Source organism: Coturnix japonica, chromosome 2 (assembly GCF_001577835.2).
Source record: "Coturnix japonica isolate 7356 chromosome 2, Coturnix japonica 2.1, whole genome shotgun sequence".
NCBI lineage: Eukaryota > Metazoa > Chordata > Aves > Galliformes > Phasianidae > Coturnix > Coturnix japonica.
In genome coordinates, this window is record NC_029517.1 from 82,331,689 (window position 1) to 82,349,949 (window position 18,261).

The window sequence follows — 18,261 nt, forward strand, 5'->3', positions numbered from 1 at the left end:
TTGAGGCAAGGAAAACGTTTTGAAAGCAGCACTGCATGGAAAATACCCAAACTCTTCAGCCAAAATTAAAAAACAAACAAACAAATCGCGTTTTGTCAATGAACTTTCCGGATTCAGAAAGCGAGGCAATACTGATTTGGGTATCTCGTGCTACACGATCTACCGCCACGTAGTCAACGGGTCCTAGTAGCAAATGCTGGCCTACGTAATCATGTCAATTCCTTACGTTTCCAGCTAAATCAAGCCCACGAATCTCTGCTTTGGGACAACTGTCAGTACAAATTCCCCCCAATCCTGCAAACATAACAAGAACCGAGGCAGAAGGAATGCGGTAGCTGCTGCTGCTCTTTTTTTTTTTTTTTTTTTTTTTTAAGAACAAATTTGAAGTATACTAAACAAGTAGATGTTTTTAAATATATTATCATAATATTAACATAATAAGCAATGAAAGGAAATTATCTATTGTTTGCTAACAGTTATGCTAAAGAGATGCACTGAGTAGAAAATAAGACATGCCTACAATTTAAATTTTAAAAAAGGTATTTCTGCCTTCATTCAGAAGTGTCTCAGACTATTTTCCCCGCCACATATGAATAAATAATAATTAACAGAATCAAGGTTCAACATACAGAAAATACAGGCAGGTGGTGACTGAATCCTTTTCAGGGGAATGGGACTGACCAAAAAAGCCCACTGCAACACAACAGAGCTGCCTTAAGTAGCTGACAAAATACTAACAAAGGAACACATGTAAATACATGCTATCTACCCTCCCATTGGGATTACAACCTGTGTGTACAGGGTGAGAGGGCAGTGATTAGAGCTGTACCACCAAGATAAATTGTTTATCCAGACACTGCACGTTTCCAGAGTATTTCTTGGGAATCTTACTAATAGAAGGAGTTTATCTTTGATGATCCCAACCCCATTATGCCCGCGTTACGCATCATTTTGGAACTACGCTGATCAGTGGGAACCCCCCTGCCCTTTAAAAACAATACAGAACAAACCTACCACGAATCAGTGATTTGGCTCAGAAATCGATCATTTCTCTGTCTCTCGCAACCGAGCTACCTCAGGTAATTGTAAGAACATCATTTCTGCTGCTGTTGCCTACATTTTTGAGGAGAGTGTCAATTATTAAATGTCTCACTAAATTCAGCACGCCGTGCAACTGCCTCCCTCCCCATCAAAGAACAGAGACCAAATGCGTGCTGCTATTAACATTATTCTGTCACGCTCCCAGCGAAACTACGATATCTAATATTTTACAGGTGTGCTCCTTTAAGGATACATACATTTGTCTCTTTTACATCTATATCTGCAAATACTTTGGCATTAAAAAAAAATAAAAAATAATAAAAAAAAAATCTCTGCCTCCCGTAGTTCAAATGCTCCAGAGCCAAGAATGACAATAAAAATATGTACCCATCAAAGCAATGACTTTTTCAAACTTTTTGTTGGGATCGGTTAGGACAGATGCCACTTTGACGCTCACTTACAATAGCATGTCAAACCAGAGGAACGATCAGCCTTTGGATCTCCGGAACAGGGAGGGAAGGGGGGGGGGGGTGCAGCTGAGTTGTTAGTTTTCCTGCTTTAGCTTTATTGCACGGTTAAAAGCAGGGATTACTGAGGTCATTAAGCAACATTGTCTCTGTGACATGATTAGTCAGGTAGCAAAGTCCATTTGTCACCTGCACCAGCAAATTGAGTTAATACTGCACTAAAGGCAACCAGGACTGTGTAATATCAACTTGATTACATCAAACTGGCTGCAAACTTGACACCTCACTGAATTTGTCGGCATTAATCGTTAAGCCTGTCACAAATCCATCAGGTTTACAGATAATTAGGGGCCTGTTAATGAAGCTGGCTAAACAACCTTACCTTTTTTGATAATTAAGAAGCCGCTTCATTACGATGGGACCATTTCCTCCGAGCAGTATTTCTTTCTTTTTTTCTTTCTTTTTTTTTAAAGGAGGATTCATTTAGATAATTTTCCCTTCCTCTCCCATCACTATGAAGTATTGCTATTCTACATCTGTCAACCCACAACTTCCTGGCTACCAAACAATCAATTATTTGACACTAAGATACTCTCAGGAAAAACTCACCAGTTATGAATGTAACAGCGGAGCAGGCCAACACGCAGCTTTATGAAACAATATCCTCCTTATACCCTACGTTAGGCAAAACACATTCTGAAAATCAGATTTATTTACACGTACAAGCGATCCTCACATCCTATGATACAACTGAGCAGAGGGAGCTTTGCCAGGAATTAGGATTTGCAAAGCGTAGAGCGAGTGTTACCTATCTCAGCCACATCTGTATACGTTCCTGTTGTCAACTTGAAAGGAGAGTTACAGAGCGAAGCAGAAATGCTTAATTAAAACTCAGTTACTACAAAAATTACATACTGGGACCTTTATCATATCATAAAAGTAATAAAAACTCTCATATTCTTCCCACATTGCCCACCACAAGTACCTTGGGAACCTATGCCAGTACAAATATTAATGAAAAATGCCAGCGTGAACAATTGCACGCTCCTGGAACTTCCAACACACAGAAAGCAGCTGGAAAGATAGAGTGATGCTTCTTGGCGAGCGAGGGGCCGGGCAAGGGGAGCCCAAGCACCGGCACCGCTCACAGAATATCACGGTCCCACAGGTTGGGAATCAAAGTAGAGATAATAAGGCCAGCAATTAAACCTGCACAATATTCTTGAACACAAAATCTATTTCTGAAATCTCACTTCAAAACATGGGACACTTGGAACATGTGCTGTCTTAATTTCCTCTCAACTAAAATACATTTTGGCTCCATTTTTGGGGGATTTTTTTCCCCTCTCGAGTTCCTGTACAGCAGATGACTCAGTCATCAACTCTTCATAGCCATCACTTTGCAGCATTTTGATTAAGTATGCCTAATGTAGTGTATAGGAAAGAATGAAAACACTCAGCCTGCCAACTTTTGATTGACCATTAAGCCACTGATGAATGTGCCTGTCAAAAGACAGACAATTAAATCAATATTGGAAAAAAGTCGCCTTGACGGCTTGTTTTTATGTAAGGGCTGCCAGGATGGATTACCATGCACCATCATGCCCTTGTCAACTTTCAAACCTTTTATTAAAAAAAAAAAAAAAAAAAAAAAAAAGCCACGTTTAAAGTTGTAGTACCTCTTTCTCTCAGCCGTGCCCCCCTCCCCAGTTTTTATTGTAACTTCAGTGAAGAAGTTCCTAAAGCAGCACAGGAAGAGCTTGGATGCTCAGGACTTCTCAAGGCAACTTTTCAGTCGCCTGCACGAAGCCACAGCCCGCTTGCACCAGGGAAACGGAGTTATTTATTTTAACTCTGGTATCTGCTAACAGAAAAGCAAATCTGCTAAACAGGCCATGATGTATCACCAGAGCAAGTATCCCTAACTGCAGCACCCTGAACTCTGCAGCCAGTGTTCAGAAACTGGGGGAATTAAATATTCTGTCTTCTGTTTCACTTCCTGTTGTTAATCCTCAACATCAAAGTCACCTCCTCCTCAGTGCAGCGGTTAGCATCCCTGCCTTACGCTAACACGTATTTAATACAAATTATTAACTCGCTTCAATAATTCATGCAGCTAGCCATTATTCCTGCATTTTATAGGAGAGGTAACCTCTATTTTACATTCTTCGGTACTAAAAACGCAACTGAGGTTACAACATGCACAGATAACAGAGCGTAAGACAAAGAAGCCCGAAATGGTAAAAATTATTTGAGCAGAATTTTGTGATTTGAAGCGGAGATACCCAGGCAGAGGAACTCCAAGAGTTCCAGACAAAATAGCCCACAGGAACCAAATAAAATAAAATAAAGTAAAAATAAATAAAAGTGAAGGGGCATCTATTACGATTCCCAATCATTTGGCCACAATTTTACAGAGTCTCTGAAGTGAACCACCTCAACTCAAGACAGAGGAGCACAGCTGCACAGCATCCAGAAATGAGTTCAGCCTCCAGCAGATGCACGTACAACTCCTGGGCTACGTTAAAAATCTGCCCAAAAAGGCAGCATGCTGCTCACACGCACCAGGGTTTAGGAATGGATCAGAAGGTGCGCTGAGTTCACGGATGCTGCAGCTGTAAAACTTCTGAGACTGAATTAAAGATGGGGAGTAGGTATAGAGGGGGGGCTGGTGTGGTGGTGACATGGGAGGTGGGGGGGGGTGGGGGGGGGGATGGTTGGGGGGTGGGGTGGTGGATAATAATATAAGCAGGTGAGAAAGGAGAAAAGTTGCCCAATTAGTGTGCTGAGGCGTCCAGGAGCAAATGTTGTGTCCGAGTGGGTGATGGGATTTATTGATGTTTATCAGGAAAGATATATTAGAGGCGAAGGCTTGCCAGATGACAGGCGATCAATCACGCATCAAATCAAGATGGCAATCCTCTAATAAAACAGAAAACCAAGGAAAACAGTCTCCCTGCCAGTTCCTTCCTCCAGAAGAAAAATAACTTTCTCGTTTCAATGCGGATTCTGCACTAGATCAGCTGACGTGTTCGCTGTTTTTTGCCTGATCAAAAGGCATCTTTAAGAGGCAGCAAAAAAAAAAAAAAAAAAAGAAGAAAAAAAAAAAAAAAAAGAAGCGGAGCTCTCCTGCCCCGCCGTCCTGCTCCCCTGCGGAAAGGCACCGCGCGGCCGCCCGCAGACTGGAACGGCCGGCGGACCCCGGACGGCCCGACGCCCGCGGGGTAGCGGACCCCGGCGGAACCGAAGTTTCGGAAGTTCGGAAGCGCGTGAGGACCGGCGGCTGACACTCCGGCGCGTACAAAGAAGTAACCGACCGCGGCCCCGCCGCGCGGCCCCCTGCCCACCCCCCGGCCCCGAGCTCCCCGGCCCCCGCGGCGGCCCTGCCCCGGGGTGCTCAGCGCCGCGGCGGGGCCGAGGAAAAGCGCTCCCCCCGCGGCGCCGGCTTCCCCGGCGGCTTAACCCCTCCCCTGCCGTGGCCCGGGCACCCCCTGCGCCGCGGCGAGGGCCGGCGCGGGAGCGGAGGTGTTACTGCGAGCGCCGGGGGTGCCCTGCTGCGTTCCTCCGCTGGCATGCCTGCGCCTCGCCGCGCCGTTCGCGCCGCCGCCAGAGTTTCCGCGGCGCAGGACTCCTCTTGCCCGATCCCCCGCTTTTCATGCAGAAACAAACAGCCAGCGCACGCACGCACAAGGCACACACACACACACAAAATAAAAAATAATAAAGAGGAGGGGGGGGGGGGGGGGGGCGGGGGAGGGGGGGGGGGGGGGGAGGGAGGGAGGGGGAGGAAGGAGAGGAGAAAGCGGATTCAACTTCTAATTCCGCCTAGGAAGAGCGAGAGGGAGGGTGGGGAGGGATGGGAGCGGAGGAGGGAGGGGGGGGGGAAGGAGGAAAAGTTTGGTCGGGTGCCGCCGCCGCCGGGTCCCCCCCCGGGTGAGCGGCCGGCGGGGCGGGGGGAAGGTGGGCTGCGGGACGCGGCGAGCCGCCGGCTGCTGACAGCGCTGCCGATTTCCGCCGCCGCTCCAAAAACTTGCTCGGGCAATGTTTTCATTGACGAGGTTAATTTTCCTCCCTCTCTCTCTCTCTCTCTCGCACACGCACTCACTCTCTTTCTCGCTTTTAAGTTCCTTATAAGACAAAGCTCTTCGGTCCTCTCGGCGGCGGCGGCGGCGGGGAAGATGCCAGTGGAGATGTGCAAAACAAATCGGATGCGATCAGCTCCATCCGCAGCCCAAATCCATGCTCCTTTTCCCGTCCTTCGCCTACCCCCGCTCTCCGCGATCACTTCTTCTCCGTCTTCTCCTCCGTGGCGGCGGCGGAGCCGAGCGAGCGGCGGCGGTGAGACGGAGGGTTCGGGCGCTCCCCCCCGCTCCGGCTTTCTCCGAGATCAAAGAGTCTCGCAGCGCAACTTTCTCGCCCGCTCGCAGGCTGGTGCCGAGCCGGTGGGGCTGCGGGGTGGCGGTGGGGGGGGGGATGGTTTGTTTGTTTGTTTTTTTATTGCCTCGCTAAGAGTTTGTTCATTGTGCGAAAAACGAGGTCGGTGCGGTCTCTCCTTCTCCTCCCGGCAGCGAGAGCGAGGCGGCAAAGAGCGAAGAGGAGCGGAGCCCCCATACATACAGACACCGGATGGGAAATGTCAGTCACTCCTCCACCTCCAAACAGTCACAGATCACACAGTGTCACACCGCAGAGCACCGCTTTGCTCTCCCCGTTTGTCCTCCGCACATCGAAGCTTCTCCTCATACTAAACGCAAACACATTGCTGTTGTTGTTGTTGGTTTTTATCTCGGATTATTTTTGTTGTTGATGTTTTGTTTGTTTGTTTGGCTGATCTTGATCTGCAACGGGGAAAAAAAAAATAGAAGAAAAAAAAAGGAAAAAAAAAATAGCAACAACAAAAAAAAAAGCCAAAAGCAAGAAAAACCCCGGAGAGTGTGTGCGGGGGGGCGGGGGGAGCAAAGCTGTTCACTGGATGGGAGCGATTAACGTGCACTGTTCCCCCCCCCTCCCCAAACTCCTGGGAGAGAACGCGCCCCGCTCCGCTCCCTGCGCCTTGCACTGAGATCCAGCACACGCTCGGGTCCCGGCGCCCGCAGACAGCCTCAACTGATAGACAGACACATCGAGCCGCTGTTCCTGCCGCAGCCTTACTCCTCCTCCGCTGCCCACGTCACCCTGACAATTACAAATAGGTCTCACACAAACCCATACCTGTCAATCTTTTTAATTGCTTTGTTTTCCTTTTTTTTTCCTTCCCCCCCCCCCCCCGCTCCTCCCTTCCCAGCGCTAAACAATATGACAGAAGCGAAACCTCAGCGCTGCGCCGCACAAAGGCTGCTCACGTGCGGCGCACGCCGCCGGGACCCACCGTAACTTGGGCAGCCCGGGCGGTGCGGGGATGGCAGCGGATCGCTTGGAGCTCCGTGCTGGGAGCACCGTGCCCGGGGAGGACCCGCAGGAAGGGTTCCCTTCCCATAGGGACTATAGATACGCGAGATGCCCGGCCGGCTTTTAAGAGCTCCGAACTGCGGCTCGCCGCTCCTTAGGGCAAAAGGGAGTTTTATTCTTTTGCTTTCAGTTCGCTTTTCAGTTCGGAGCTCGCCGAGGGGATCCCGGCACCGGGTTATCACGCCTGTCACGCTGCCTTTTCCATCGCTCCCTCACTACTCTTGCATCAAGTTGGGACAGAAACACTTCCCGACCCCCCTCCTTCTGCAGCTCCCCTCTCCCAGACGTGCCCCGCGGTGACTTTTAGAAGGCTGAATAAATACATAAATAAATAAGGGGCTTTCCCGGCAGCCAAGCGGAGCGGATGAGGGCGGCACGGCCCCACGGGGCTCCGCGGACCAGCCACACGAGCGGGACCCCTTTGAACCCCTTTGAGCCCCGCACCCGCTGCACGGGCTGCCGGCTCGGGGTTGATTCGTAGCACCTTGCGCGGAAGTGAACGTTTCGCACGGAAGGGGCGGAGCTCCGCCCCGGGCAGCGGCTGCTCGGCGGCGGCGGCTAATAACAACACGGAACGGAGCGGTAACTTCGCCCCGTTCTTCCGGCTGCTCGTTCAGTTCGCCTCCTTCTCGCTTCATATTTTCGCTTTATTTTAAGTAGAACGATAACGTAAAGCGCACGGAGGGCCGGGCCATCCCGCCGGCAGCTCTAAGCTGAGGCAGAGCGCTGCACACCGGCAGCCAGCCGAGCCCCGGCTGCGGGAGGGAGGGAAGGAGGGGCGGGCATGAGCTGGAGGCGGGCGCCGCGCTGCTGGTGGCGGCGGGCGGCTCCGGGCCCCGCCTGCTTGGCGGCGAGCGGCGGGCGGCCCATCCTGGACATGTCGTACTCCCGGCACTTCCTGGACTTCCAGGGCTCGTCCATCCCCACCGCCATGAAGAAGCTGGTGGTGACGGAGCTCAGCCCAAACTTCCGCCAGGCGGTCACACTACGGCGGGACGTGCCCGTGCCTCTGCCCGGCGACGGGGATCTGCTCGTCAGGAACAGGTGAGCGCCCGGCCTGCACCCTCACACGCAGCCGGGCCGCGCCCGCCGCCATCTGGCGACGGCTCGTTTCGTGTTATCGCCCCCTCCCTCCTCCTCCTCCTCCGGCGGGGCGGGGTGCCGGTGCCGGCTGCTCCCGGGACGGCTGGGGGGGGTTGGCCGTGCTGTGCCCGGCAGCGAAGGCCTGGAGTGACGGTCCGGTGCGGGGAGTGCTGTGTGGGGGGAGCAGTGCGCTCAGGTGCGGAGTGCAGCTGGTTCGGGGGTGTCGGGGTGTATCTCATCGCTTTGGGAACAGCAGCAATAGCTCTGCGAGAGTGCGTGTGTGATGTGTGTGTCTGCGTAAATGTACTGAGAAAGCAGTACGGGAGGGGTAAGGGCATTCCTCCAGGAGCTGCCCAGGGGGCTTGTGCCGCGCTTTAATCAGACTCTGGTGTCTCCCCCGGGACCCAGATTTCCTCCATATCTCCACGCCTGAGGTTTGCTGCATCCACCACTGCCAGGCAGCAGCGGCTGGCGCTGGGCTCCTGCTGTGGGCTCTGGGTGCTGCGGGGCTGGGCCGTATCCCTGCTTTTACAGCCCTTCCCTGTCCCGTGAGCGTTTCCCATCTAGAACTCTTTTGCACACTTCAGAGTAACTCTTCCTTTCAGTTCACCCCTCCTCCTGCTGCTGGGGGGGGCAGTTCCCTGGCTGTTCACCTCGTGGTAACAGGGCTGACACTGGCAAAGCTGGAGCTGCTCCAGAGAGCTGGGTTCTGTCACATCAACTTATTATGCACACACACGGGTAGGGATGGAGGGGAGGGAGAGGTGAGCGAGAAAACTCAATACTGAGAGTCCGTACGTATGTATTGTATTAGTTGTAATTCTGTGGCGTTCCCTCCGTATTCATCATTTTCTGGAGGCTCTCATGGAAGACGGAGGATTGTGTTACTGAGAAGCGTGCTGTAAAAGCAAGCTGCAGCAGGAAGAGAGTTCTCTTTCCCCTTGTCACTTGTGGAGGCTTTTTCCCATCCCAGCAGGACGAATCCCTGGCTCTGTGTAAGCCCCAAAGCCAACAGTACGTTTTCTAATAGGTAGGAACATAAAACTACAAACAAAACAATAAAGGACTTTGAGTTCCAAGAGCGCATTTGTGGATTTGTTCATTTCAGTCCCAGTCATGCCCATGAATAGTATTAATTGCTTTGAGCTTTTTATGCAAAACAGTCCTCGCTCACCTCGTTCACCACAATAAAACGTGTCTTGGGATTTAGGGGAATGAGAAACTGAAATATGCTGAGTCCCTGTGTGGATGGATACTTGGAAATGAGGTGCTCCTAAGTGGAACTTCTTCTCCCTTCCTTTTCCTTTGGAGAAAGAACTAAGCCAGCAGTCTTTTTTTTCTTTTGTCTTTATTTATTTTTTCCCCCTAAAAAGCAGAAAGAATCCATCCTTTCTAGTTTCGTAGCGTTTCTCTTTAATGTAAACTGATTGAAAACGATCCGTTTATTTCAGGAGTGGAAACGGAGAGTAACAATTGCCTATGGATGCAAGCTCCGTTCTTTACGTCCATTCACGCTTCCCAGGGTGCAGTGAGGGGGCAAGGTTCCCTTTTGCTGCCGGACAGGAGCCCAGAGGTTGTGAGGACGTGGTGCTGCCTACAGTTATATGCTCTGTGTGAGATTTGCTTAAGGAAGTGACACATTTCTCTTCCAAAATAGCCGTAGTGTCTCACTGCTGGGATGGCGGACGCGAGAAAAGTTTATGGGGGGTGGAATAAAAAAGGAGCAAAGAGGGGCTGAGAAACTTTTTGAACCTGGGGACCAATGGATCACAGTGGGGAAAGGGGAGGACTGCGGCTGCCGAGTGGTTGGTCTAACTCATGTTTTCCTTGCGTGGCACTGCCCTGGATGGCTTTGTTTTGTCTGCAGTATGTGCCGTGGGGCTGCTTTTGGTGCCTTGCGCTTTGTTGCGGTATAAGAGCAGCGTTCCCCCTCACAGTGTTTGCTAACGAACGAGAGAGAGTTCAGCACTGCTGAGCGAGAAATAAGACACATAACTCAACGTGCAGAATTATGGTGGGAAAAGCCCATCTCCAAGGGGTTTTTTTTTGTGTGTGTATGTTTTTTTTCTGCCTCCTCAGGTTTTGCGGTGCTGAAGTAATTTAGAAATTCCTAAATTAAAAAAAACCAAAAAAACAAAAAAAACGACTTAAAGTGAGAAATTAAAACGGGACAATGCGGACGATTCGAAGGGAGCCCTTCCAGCCCCAGCAGCGCTCGCAGTAATGGTAACTACTTTGCTCCGCTTCTTAGAAGTTAACAAACCGATCTTCAACTTGTACGTGCCGCTCGTTCCTACTTTTAAATACAAAACGACAAACTGCGGGCGCCTCCCCCGTGTCGGCCACGGTGACGAAGCAAAACGAGGCGACGCTCTTTAATCCAGCAGCCGCTCGCGGAAAGCGGAGCGCCGGATCGAGCGGCACCGCGCTGCTCCGGGCTGCGGCCGACAAAGGGGAGTTGAGCGAAGCGGGGGGCGGGCAGCGCGGGGACGGCTCTGCGGGGAGCCGGGCGGCTTCGCTTCCCGCTGCGGGGATGTGCGGGGAAAGCTTCGGCCTCCGCCGGCGGCTTACCTGCCCCGCAGCGGGAGCCGCTGGCAGCGCCCAGCATCGCGGAGCTCCCGCTGCGTGCGGGGAGACGGGAGGCGGAGGTCCCGGTGCTGCGGGGAGAGAGGGGAAGCAAAGAGCGCGGTGAGCTCTCCGCCGCCCGCAGCACCGCGCGTTTAATTGGAGCCCGTGGAGAACTACGGCAGCGGGAAGAGCGGGGCTCGCTGACTGCTGCAGCCTGAGCGCCGTACCGAGCGCATCTCTCAGAGTGTCACGTCCACGTGTAGCAGCAGCTCGGGCCCTTCGCATTGCGCGTTTCTTTTTGACGTTTTCTGCTCGGCAGAATCCTCCCTGCTCCCTCTACCTCTGCCTGTGCAAAGACGCCGTGCTTTTTACAGCAAGCGGCGTTGCTAAAACACGTTCCGACCGTATCTTTCAGGAGGCATCTCCGAGTGCTTAACGGAGTTGTGAGGATGTCCGTCCTTTGTGAAATACAAAGGTCGGCACCGTTTTCACCTGTTAGGGGTCAGCGGCACTCGCCAGCCTCACAGTTGCAGCCCTTCTGCAGCGAGGTGGTTTCGGTGTGTGGCAAGTCATTTATATCAGGAGAAATACGTCGTTGACATCAGCTGCATCAAAAGGCAAATTTGCTGTAGTGACTCCATCAATTAAAAAGTACTTGCCTACAGTGACGTGACCTTGCAAATGACATCGATAGTTAATATGATCGTTAGTCATTAACAGTATTATTATATTAAAAAATGTAAATTTGTTGCCAGAATCAACGTATTTACCGCTTTGCACATTTTATTCTTCAGCGTTTTCACATCCTGTATTAAGTGACCAGTTAGTTTTTACCCATCCATTTTGCACAGAATTGTTTTTGTTTTGGCCAAACAAAACTGAGGAAAAAATGTAAGGTTTTTGTTCTTTCTTTAAGCAGATTTTTCTTTAATCCTAGAATTACAGACCGTAAAGTACAAAAGTCCAACTGAAGTAGTCTCTGTAGTGTGTTCATTATTCAGTTATACCAATAGTCGGGGGAAAAAAGTCCCAAACGCATCCCACAAATTAAAATTGAAGGTTTCTCGTACGACTTGATAAGGAATAAATCATGTTAATGCATTTCTGTTTTCTTCTAGATTTGTCGGCATTAATGCATCTGACATAAACTACTCAGCTGGTCGATATGACACGTCAGTTAAGCCCCCATTTGATGTAGGTTTTGAAGGAGTTGGTGACGTGGTAGCGTTAGGACTCAGTGCCAGTGCCCATTACTCAGTGGGCCAAGCCGTGGCCTACGTTAAGGCGGGCTCCTTTGCCGAATACACAGTTGTGCCTGCCAAAGAAGCAGTTCCTCTGCCCTCTGTGAAACCCGAGTTTCTGACTTTGATGGTAAGTGGCGCTACCGCATACATCAGCCTGAAGAATTTGGGAGGGCTGTCTGAAGGCAAGAAGGTCCTGGTGACAGCAGCGGCTGGAGGGACGGGCCAGTTTGCTGTGCAGCTCGCAAAGAAGGCCAAGTGCCATGTCATTGGAACCTGCTCCAGTGATGAAAAGAGTGGCTTTCTGAAATCCATTGGCTGCGACCGTGTCATCAACTATAAAACCGAAAACGTTGAATCTGTTCTTAGGAAGGACTACCCAGAAGGTGTGGATGTAGTGTATGAGTCTGTTGGTGGGAAGATGTTTGACTTGGCCATTAACTCCTTGGCTACCAAGGGGCGCCTGATAGTTATTGGGTTTATCGCTGGCTACCAAAACCCTACTGGCATCCAGCCTATTAAAGCAGAGTTCTTGCCAGCAAAACTGTTGAAGAAATCTGCCAGCGTCCAGGGTTTCTTCTTGAACCATTACTTTTCCGAGTACAAAATGGCTCTGCAGCACTTGCTTAAGATGTATGAAAAAGGAGAACTGGTTTGTGAGGTGGACCTTGGAGACATGTCTCCAGAGGGCAAGTTCATTGGCTTGGAGTCTGTATTTCGTGCTGTAGATTACATGTACATGGGAAAAAACATTGGAAAAATTGTAGTTGAATTACCTCACTCTGTCAACAGTAAGCTGTAAAAACAGAACAATGATATAAATCAGAAGAGAGAAAATGGGCACTTTATGCTTCAGAATTACTAGAAACAAATTCTTTTTCTTTTTAACTTAGCAATGGATATTAAATTAAAAAACAGCATTAAGGCATTAATTAAAAAAATTGTGGAATTTTTTTTTCCCCCTTCTTTTCTTGAAAGTGCTTTAATCTGTGGCTGAAGCACGGACTTAATGGGCCTGTGTTTCATTCTGTCGCTTGGGCTAGCATGAGACAGGAACATTGTTCTTGACAGAATAAGTCTTGATGCAGAGGCAGATTTAGTCTGCAGACTACTTTGATAAGACTTCACATATAGTTCAACTCTGAATTTTTCTTTCAGCAATTTTGACTCCTTGATTTAGAAATAAAATTGATTGAACAAGACTAAGTATAAAGTTGCACCTTGAGGTTGCTTTATTAATCTCAACTTTCTAGAAAATAAAAAAAATAAAAAAAACCCAACTATATTGTTTTTGTTTTGCTTTGTGTTGTTTTTTATTTGCCACTAAACACAATAATAACAGTTTTGCATCATGGGATCATAGTAATGTTCCTTGTCTGTTAACTCAGGGAAATCTTACCTTCTAACACGGCAATAATAATAAGAAAACTAACTTGATTTTTTTTCTATCTATACCCATAAGCAAGTGTTGGTTTTTGTTTTTTTATTTCTAAATCTTTACAAACAAACTGACATTACCTTCTTGCCTTTTTGTCTGCTACTGTTAGTTCTTACTGCCCTGTATCTCCTTTAGTCAGTATTACGGGATTATTGGAGGGGGATTCTGAACCATGTTCACATATGTATATTTTTTTAAAGATTCAATAAAATGAAAGAAGCTTTTTAAATGTTTGTACATTTCTTTATATCAATACGGTGAGTAACTCCTTTACAGATGATTTCTGTATTGTAGAGTTCTTTGACCGATGATTCTTGCTGTGACTTCCCATAATCAGGCTGCTGCTTCTCCTGTTACTGAACATTGCTTCTACAGAAGCCCTTGTACAGACGACGAGACCATTTTGAATCTGCAGTCGTGTTACCTGCTACAAATAGCATTGCTCAGGAATAGATGATTTAGTGGGTGCAGATAAAAGGTTTGGTAAAGTTTTGAAAATTCCTCATCACTTAATAGAAATCATTAATGGTACATAGAGGGGGAAATCCATCTAGGAAGTGTAATATTTTCCAGAACAATAAAATACTTTAAACTATGCTTGCTCTAGATTCCCTCATCCCCCCACCCCCCGTCAAATGTTTATGATCTTAAATGCCATTTTTTGCAATGTCTTCTGAAGTAATATATACACTTATATACAGTTGGAGAGATGGAAATTTCATAAGATCATACGTACAGGAATAAGCTTAATGATAGACTGGTAACGTTTAGGGGTTGGAGGAAAAAAGCCAGAATAAACTTAATTCAGGACTGACTTTACATGACAGATTTTTCAAGTAATGTTGGAAAAAAAACTTCCATTTTAATCAGGCAGCAGAGAAAATTATTTTAAAATTTGATTTACTGCGTTCTTATCTCTGCATTTTTGTGCATGTGCCATTAGCATCTTGAAGAACAGTGTTCAACTAAGCAGCGTTCCTTTTTCAGGCCATTTCTGACTAGGACATCCTGAAGGATTTTTGGGAAAGGTAAAGTGGTTTAGGGTTTTTTTGGTTTTGTTTTGTTTGTTTTTTAACCCAAGGCAAGATGATTTTTGTTGTGACTAACATCTACTGTTTGAAATGATCTTCTTTCCTCGGCGGTATAATAAACGTAGCAATGTTATAGGTATTTTTCATAATGAAAGGATATTTTTGGCCTTCCAACCGAGTACTAGAAAGATGTGAACACTCAAATATGTAAAAGGCAAACTGAGCAGACAAAGTTCTGTTTTATTCCCAGTCTCATAGTTCCTTCTCTTGTTCAAAGATACAGTACTCTTGGTCAATAAATACAGATAAAAGATCAAAAAGAAACAAACCTAGAGTAGAGCAAAGCAAAACTGCAGTTATTTAGATCTGTGTTATGCACCAAAGAGTTACATGGGTAACAAAGTAAGCTCTTCCTGTCAAATGCCAACATCCAGCCAAGTATCCTGAGTCACAGAGGCACTGATCATCGTTACTCCAATAGCTTTAGCTGTTTGCAGGGCTGTAGCTGTTCTTATGACAGTTGTGTTTGGACATACAGCATTCTTCTTTATTTTTAATATGTTACTTCATATATAACAGCAGTACAGCTGCCCTGGGCTCCCGCGCTAAGCAAAATAAGGGAACCTTTGGAAGTTCCATATATATATGCATGTATTCAAACGTGACATTTTGTTGCTTTTAATTTTGGCTTCAGGCTTATTATTCAGCACTTTAATACTGATTACAGGGTAATTAAAAAGTTTACATTTGTTACATGCAGAACTGGTATGTCTGGGGTACTGATTTTGTAGCCTTTCTGGGTGTTCGGGTTGGGCTATGGTCACTTGGGGGGGGGCCTTGTCCTTTTCATCAAAAGCCTAAATAAAGGTAAAAAGCAACACAAGATAAACATGAGATGGCTCTTCCTTGAATGAATCCAGAACGAAGGGTGAATTTTTGTTTAAAAGCAAACCTTACAGTTTGCTGGAAGGGAGCATTATCAGTGGGAAGAGGGTGAAATTGTTTCTGAAACACGCAGATAAGGCTTTTCTACTGAGATGCATAATAATTTTAGGTATGTAGGGGTTTTGGAAAGCCAACTTCTCCTTATTTGAAAGTATATTCTGCAAACTTACAGTTACGGGAGCAGGGCTGACTTTGAATAAGTAAGCTATGATGGATTTAAATAATGTTTAAATATTAGATGGATAGGAAAATGTGTGTGGCATGCACACACTGAGAGGTTTAAATGATGATAGGACATTGAACATACAAGGAAAAGAAATACTGTAGAGTCACAGCAAGGGATTAATAACAATACACTTAATATGCTTGCAAAAAAAGGTGTATTAAAAGCTGTGTGCACAGTGGGTACTTAAATGATTAAAAATAATAATACATTTGCCTGGGAAGTACTAAGTATACTATATGTAGAGAGCAGGGATTTAAATAATAATACTATTAATAATAGCAGCTCATTGAGATGTGGTTGCTAGCACTACATCCTAATTTTACCTTTCTAAATGAATTTGCTACAGAGGAATCTGGCATTGTTTGCTGAGGCTAAGAACAGAATTTCCCTTTCCTACACACATATGCTTCTATGGAAAAAACAACAAAGAAATAGATGAAGAGCTGGCTTTTTTCCTGAGCCTGTCACATGTGTGCATACGCACGCGCACACGGACACACACGTACTCACTCTCTCTCCTGGCCTGCAACCCTCAGCACATTTTGCAGATATGCTTCCTACTTAATTGTTATACTGGAATCTCCTAATACCTTTCTGAATTAAGTTAGTTTTCTACCCAGCAATAGCTTGTTGTACACTTGTGCATATGCAGATATACAACGTATAAAAAAATGCATACATTTCATAAGCAGACATCGTTTTCTCCCATGTCAGATAAACTGAACTAATTACCAGCATCTCAAGGAAAAGTTTGCTGTAGTGTTTGCAGATACTACATGTATTCCTACTTCCATCTGTGGAGTAAAGAAATTCCACTGCTGAATAGCTGTTAGTATCTATTTTACAAGATTTACTCATTTTCAGGTACCTAATGTAGCTGCTAGCATGCATGCACAACAATACAATTTATATGGTAAATGGAACCAAATAATGGCTTCACTGAATGTTATGGCTGCACTGAAGGGAAATGTCACGGTAAATAGCTGCCAAATTATGGATCATGCCGAAGTGTCACAACTGCACTAAAGACAAATAGCACTAGAGGCTATTGCCACTGTGACGCTTTTGAGTTATGAAGAAGAGGAGCAGCCTGATGCGAGCCTCTTTGTGTCCTCATTATAGCAAAGGGTTACTGGTGCGGCGTTCAGGGAAACCTAGTCCTACGTGGTGGCTAGTTATTAATCTGTTCTTTTCCAACCTAACAGCTGGAGCAAAGGAGGAAGTCTTTCCTTGCTTTAGAAATACATATACACACACAAACAAAGAAAAACCTGCAGGTTTTATGAATGTAAATGTGTACGGGAAATGACTGGTAATGGAAAAATGTTGTAATAAAATAATCTAATCAAAGAATATTATTAAATTTAACATCGTATGTGTCTGAAAGCTTTAGTTGCTTCTTATGCAGATAGATGTGTGAAATATAAGCAATAATGCACTTTCTCTCTTTGTAAAGACTTGAGTAGTAAGGACATTACCAACTAAATTGCTTCTTCTAAACTGAAGTGTGTCCCGGTTTCTTTCATTTTAATGGGAGGGTAATAAAGATGAAAGACTAACATTTTAACTGATGGATCCCTTAAGCTACAGAATCAAAATTTATTATGTTTTGAGGGAATATGCTAAATCCTGAAGTGTGGAGAGAAGCAGGGAAACCCCAGGTAAAATAAAAGCAAAGTAACCTTTTTTCTTTCTTTTTTTATTTTTCTTTTTAAATGGCACACTTTCCTGAACAGAAAACCATTTGGTGCTCTTAACTTAAGCTGAGAAAACAATATTGTTCAGTCTTTTAAGGGATTAAAAAAAAAAAACCAAAAAAAAAAAAAAAAAACCAAAAAAAACCCCACAAAGAGTAAAAAGGGGATGGATATTTTTTGGGGAAAAAAAGGCATTCGAAAACGGAGGCCCATAGCTCAGCAAGTGGCCTCGTCTTTCTAGGCTCACTTTTCAAAGCCTGCCTGCCTGCAGTGTTCAGGGGAGTGAGTTTGATGCTCTGCACACTATTGTACATGCCACAAACGCACCATCCATAATACAGCACAATTGTCAGTCGCTGTTTTACAGAGGGGCCAGGGCTGAACAATCATGGTGGATAAATTACTTTTCTATTCTACAGCAAGTGGCCTTCCTACCATGTGAAGCTTAAGGTCATTGGCAGGGCAGTGAGGGAGAAGCCTATATATTAGTTAACTCTAATGCACTAATAGTGTTCAGATAAAGGAACTATACCAATTAATTACAGTTAGGTTTGCTCTTGGAGATAGAAGAGATTGGCTTGAAGAGTTACCGTGTTAAGATACATTTTTGTATACGTGGATGCATATGCATGTACATAAGTGTATATTCTTTGCTTTTTTGCTCCTGCCTCCAAATAAATAGCTGTGCCTACATTCCTACTGTTTTTTTGTTTGTTTTTTTTTTCCTCTAGTGCATTTATTAAAGTCTTTAATGCTCATCATTGCAGGAACCAGGATTTCAGGAACCAGAAAATATTCTTAAAAAGATTTCTGAACCATGGCAGCGCATTCTGCTTACAATTTTTACAGTGTAGTCTGGAGAGAGGGGGAAAAAAAAACCTGTCAAAAATTAGGTAGAACATCATTGAATGGCAATTAGCATGCCTAGAATTTATTTTATGTACAACGCAGTGGCAAGTAGCTGCTTCTTATTAAATGAAAATCCTGTATTATGTACTTCAGGAACATTCCAGCTAATGAGTATGTAATGTCCTTAGTATAACACAGAACTTCTTTTTGTGTTCACAACCACAAGA

The 18,261-nt window shown here is 46.2% G+C and overlaps 1 protein-coding gene across 1 annotated transcript; it reads left to right on the forward strand.

Moving 5' to 3' along the window:
• The first annotated feature begins 7,463 nt into the window (after positions 1-7,463).
• On the forward strand, positions 7,464-17,299 carry ZADH2 (zinc binding alcohol dehydrogenase domain containing 2). Its single transcript, XM_015855175.2, has 2 exons — positions 7,464-8,000; positions 11,726-17,299. Exons 1-2 carry the CDS (start codon positions 7,741-7,743, stop codon positions 12,648-12,650), a joined length of 1,185 nt encoding a protein of 394 aa, XP_015710661.1. The 5' UTR covers positions 7,464-7,740; the 3' UTR covers positions 12,651-17,299.
• Positions 17,300-18,261: the final 962 nt, after the last annotated feature.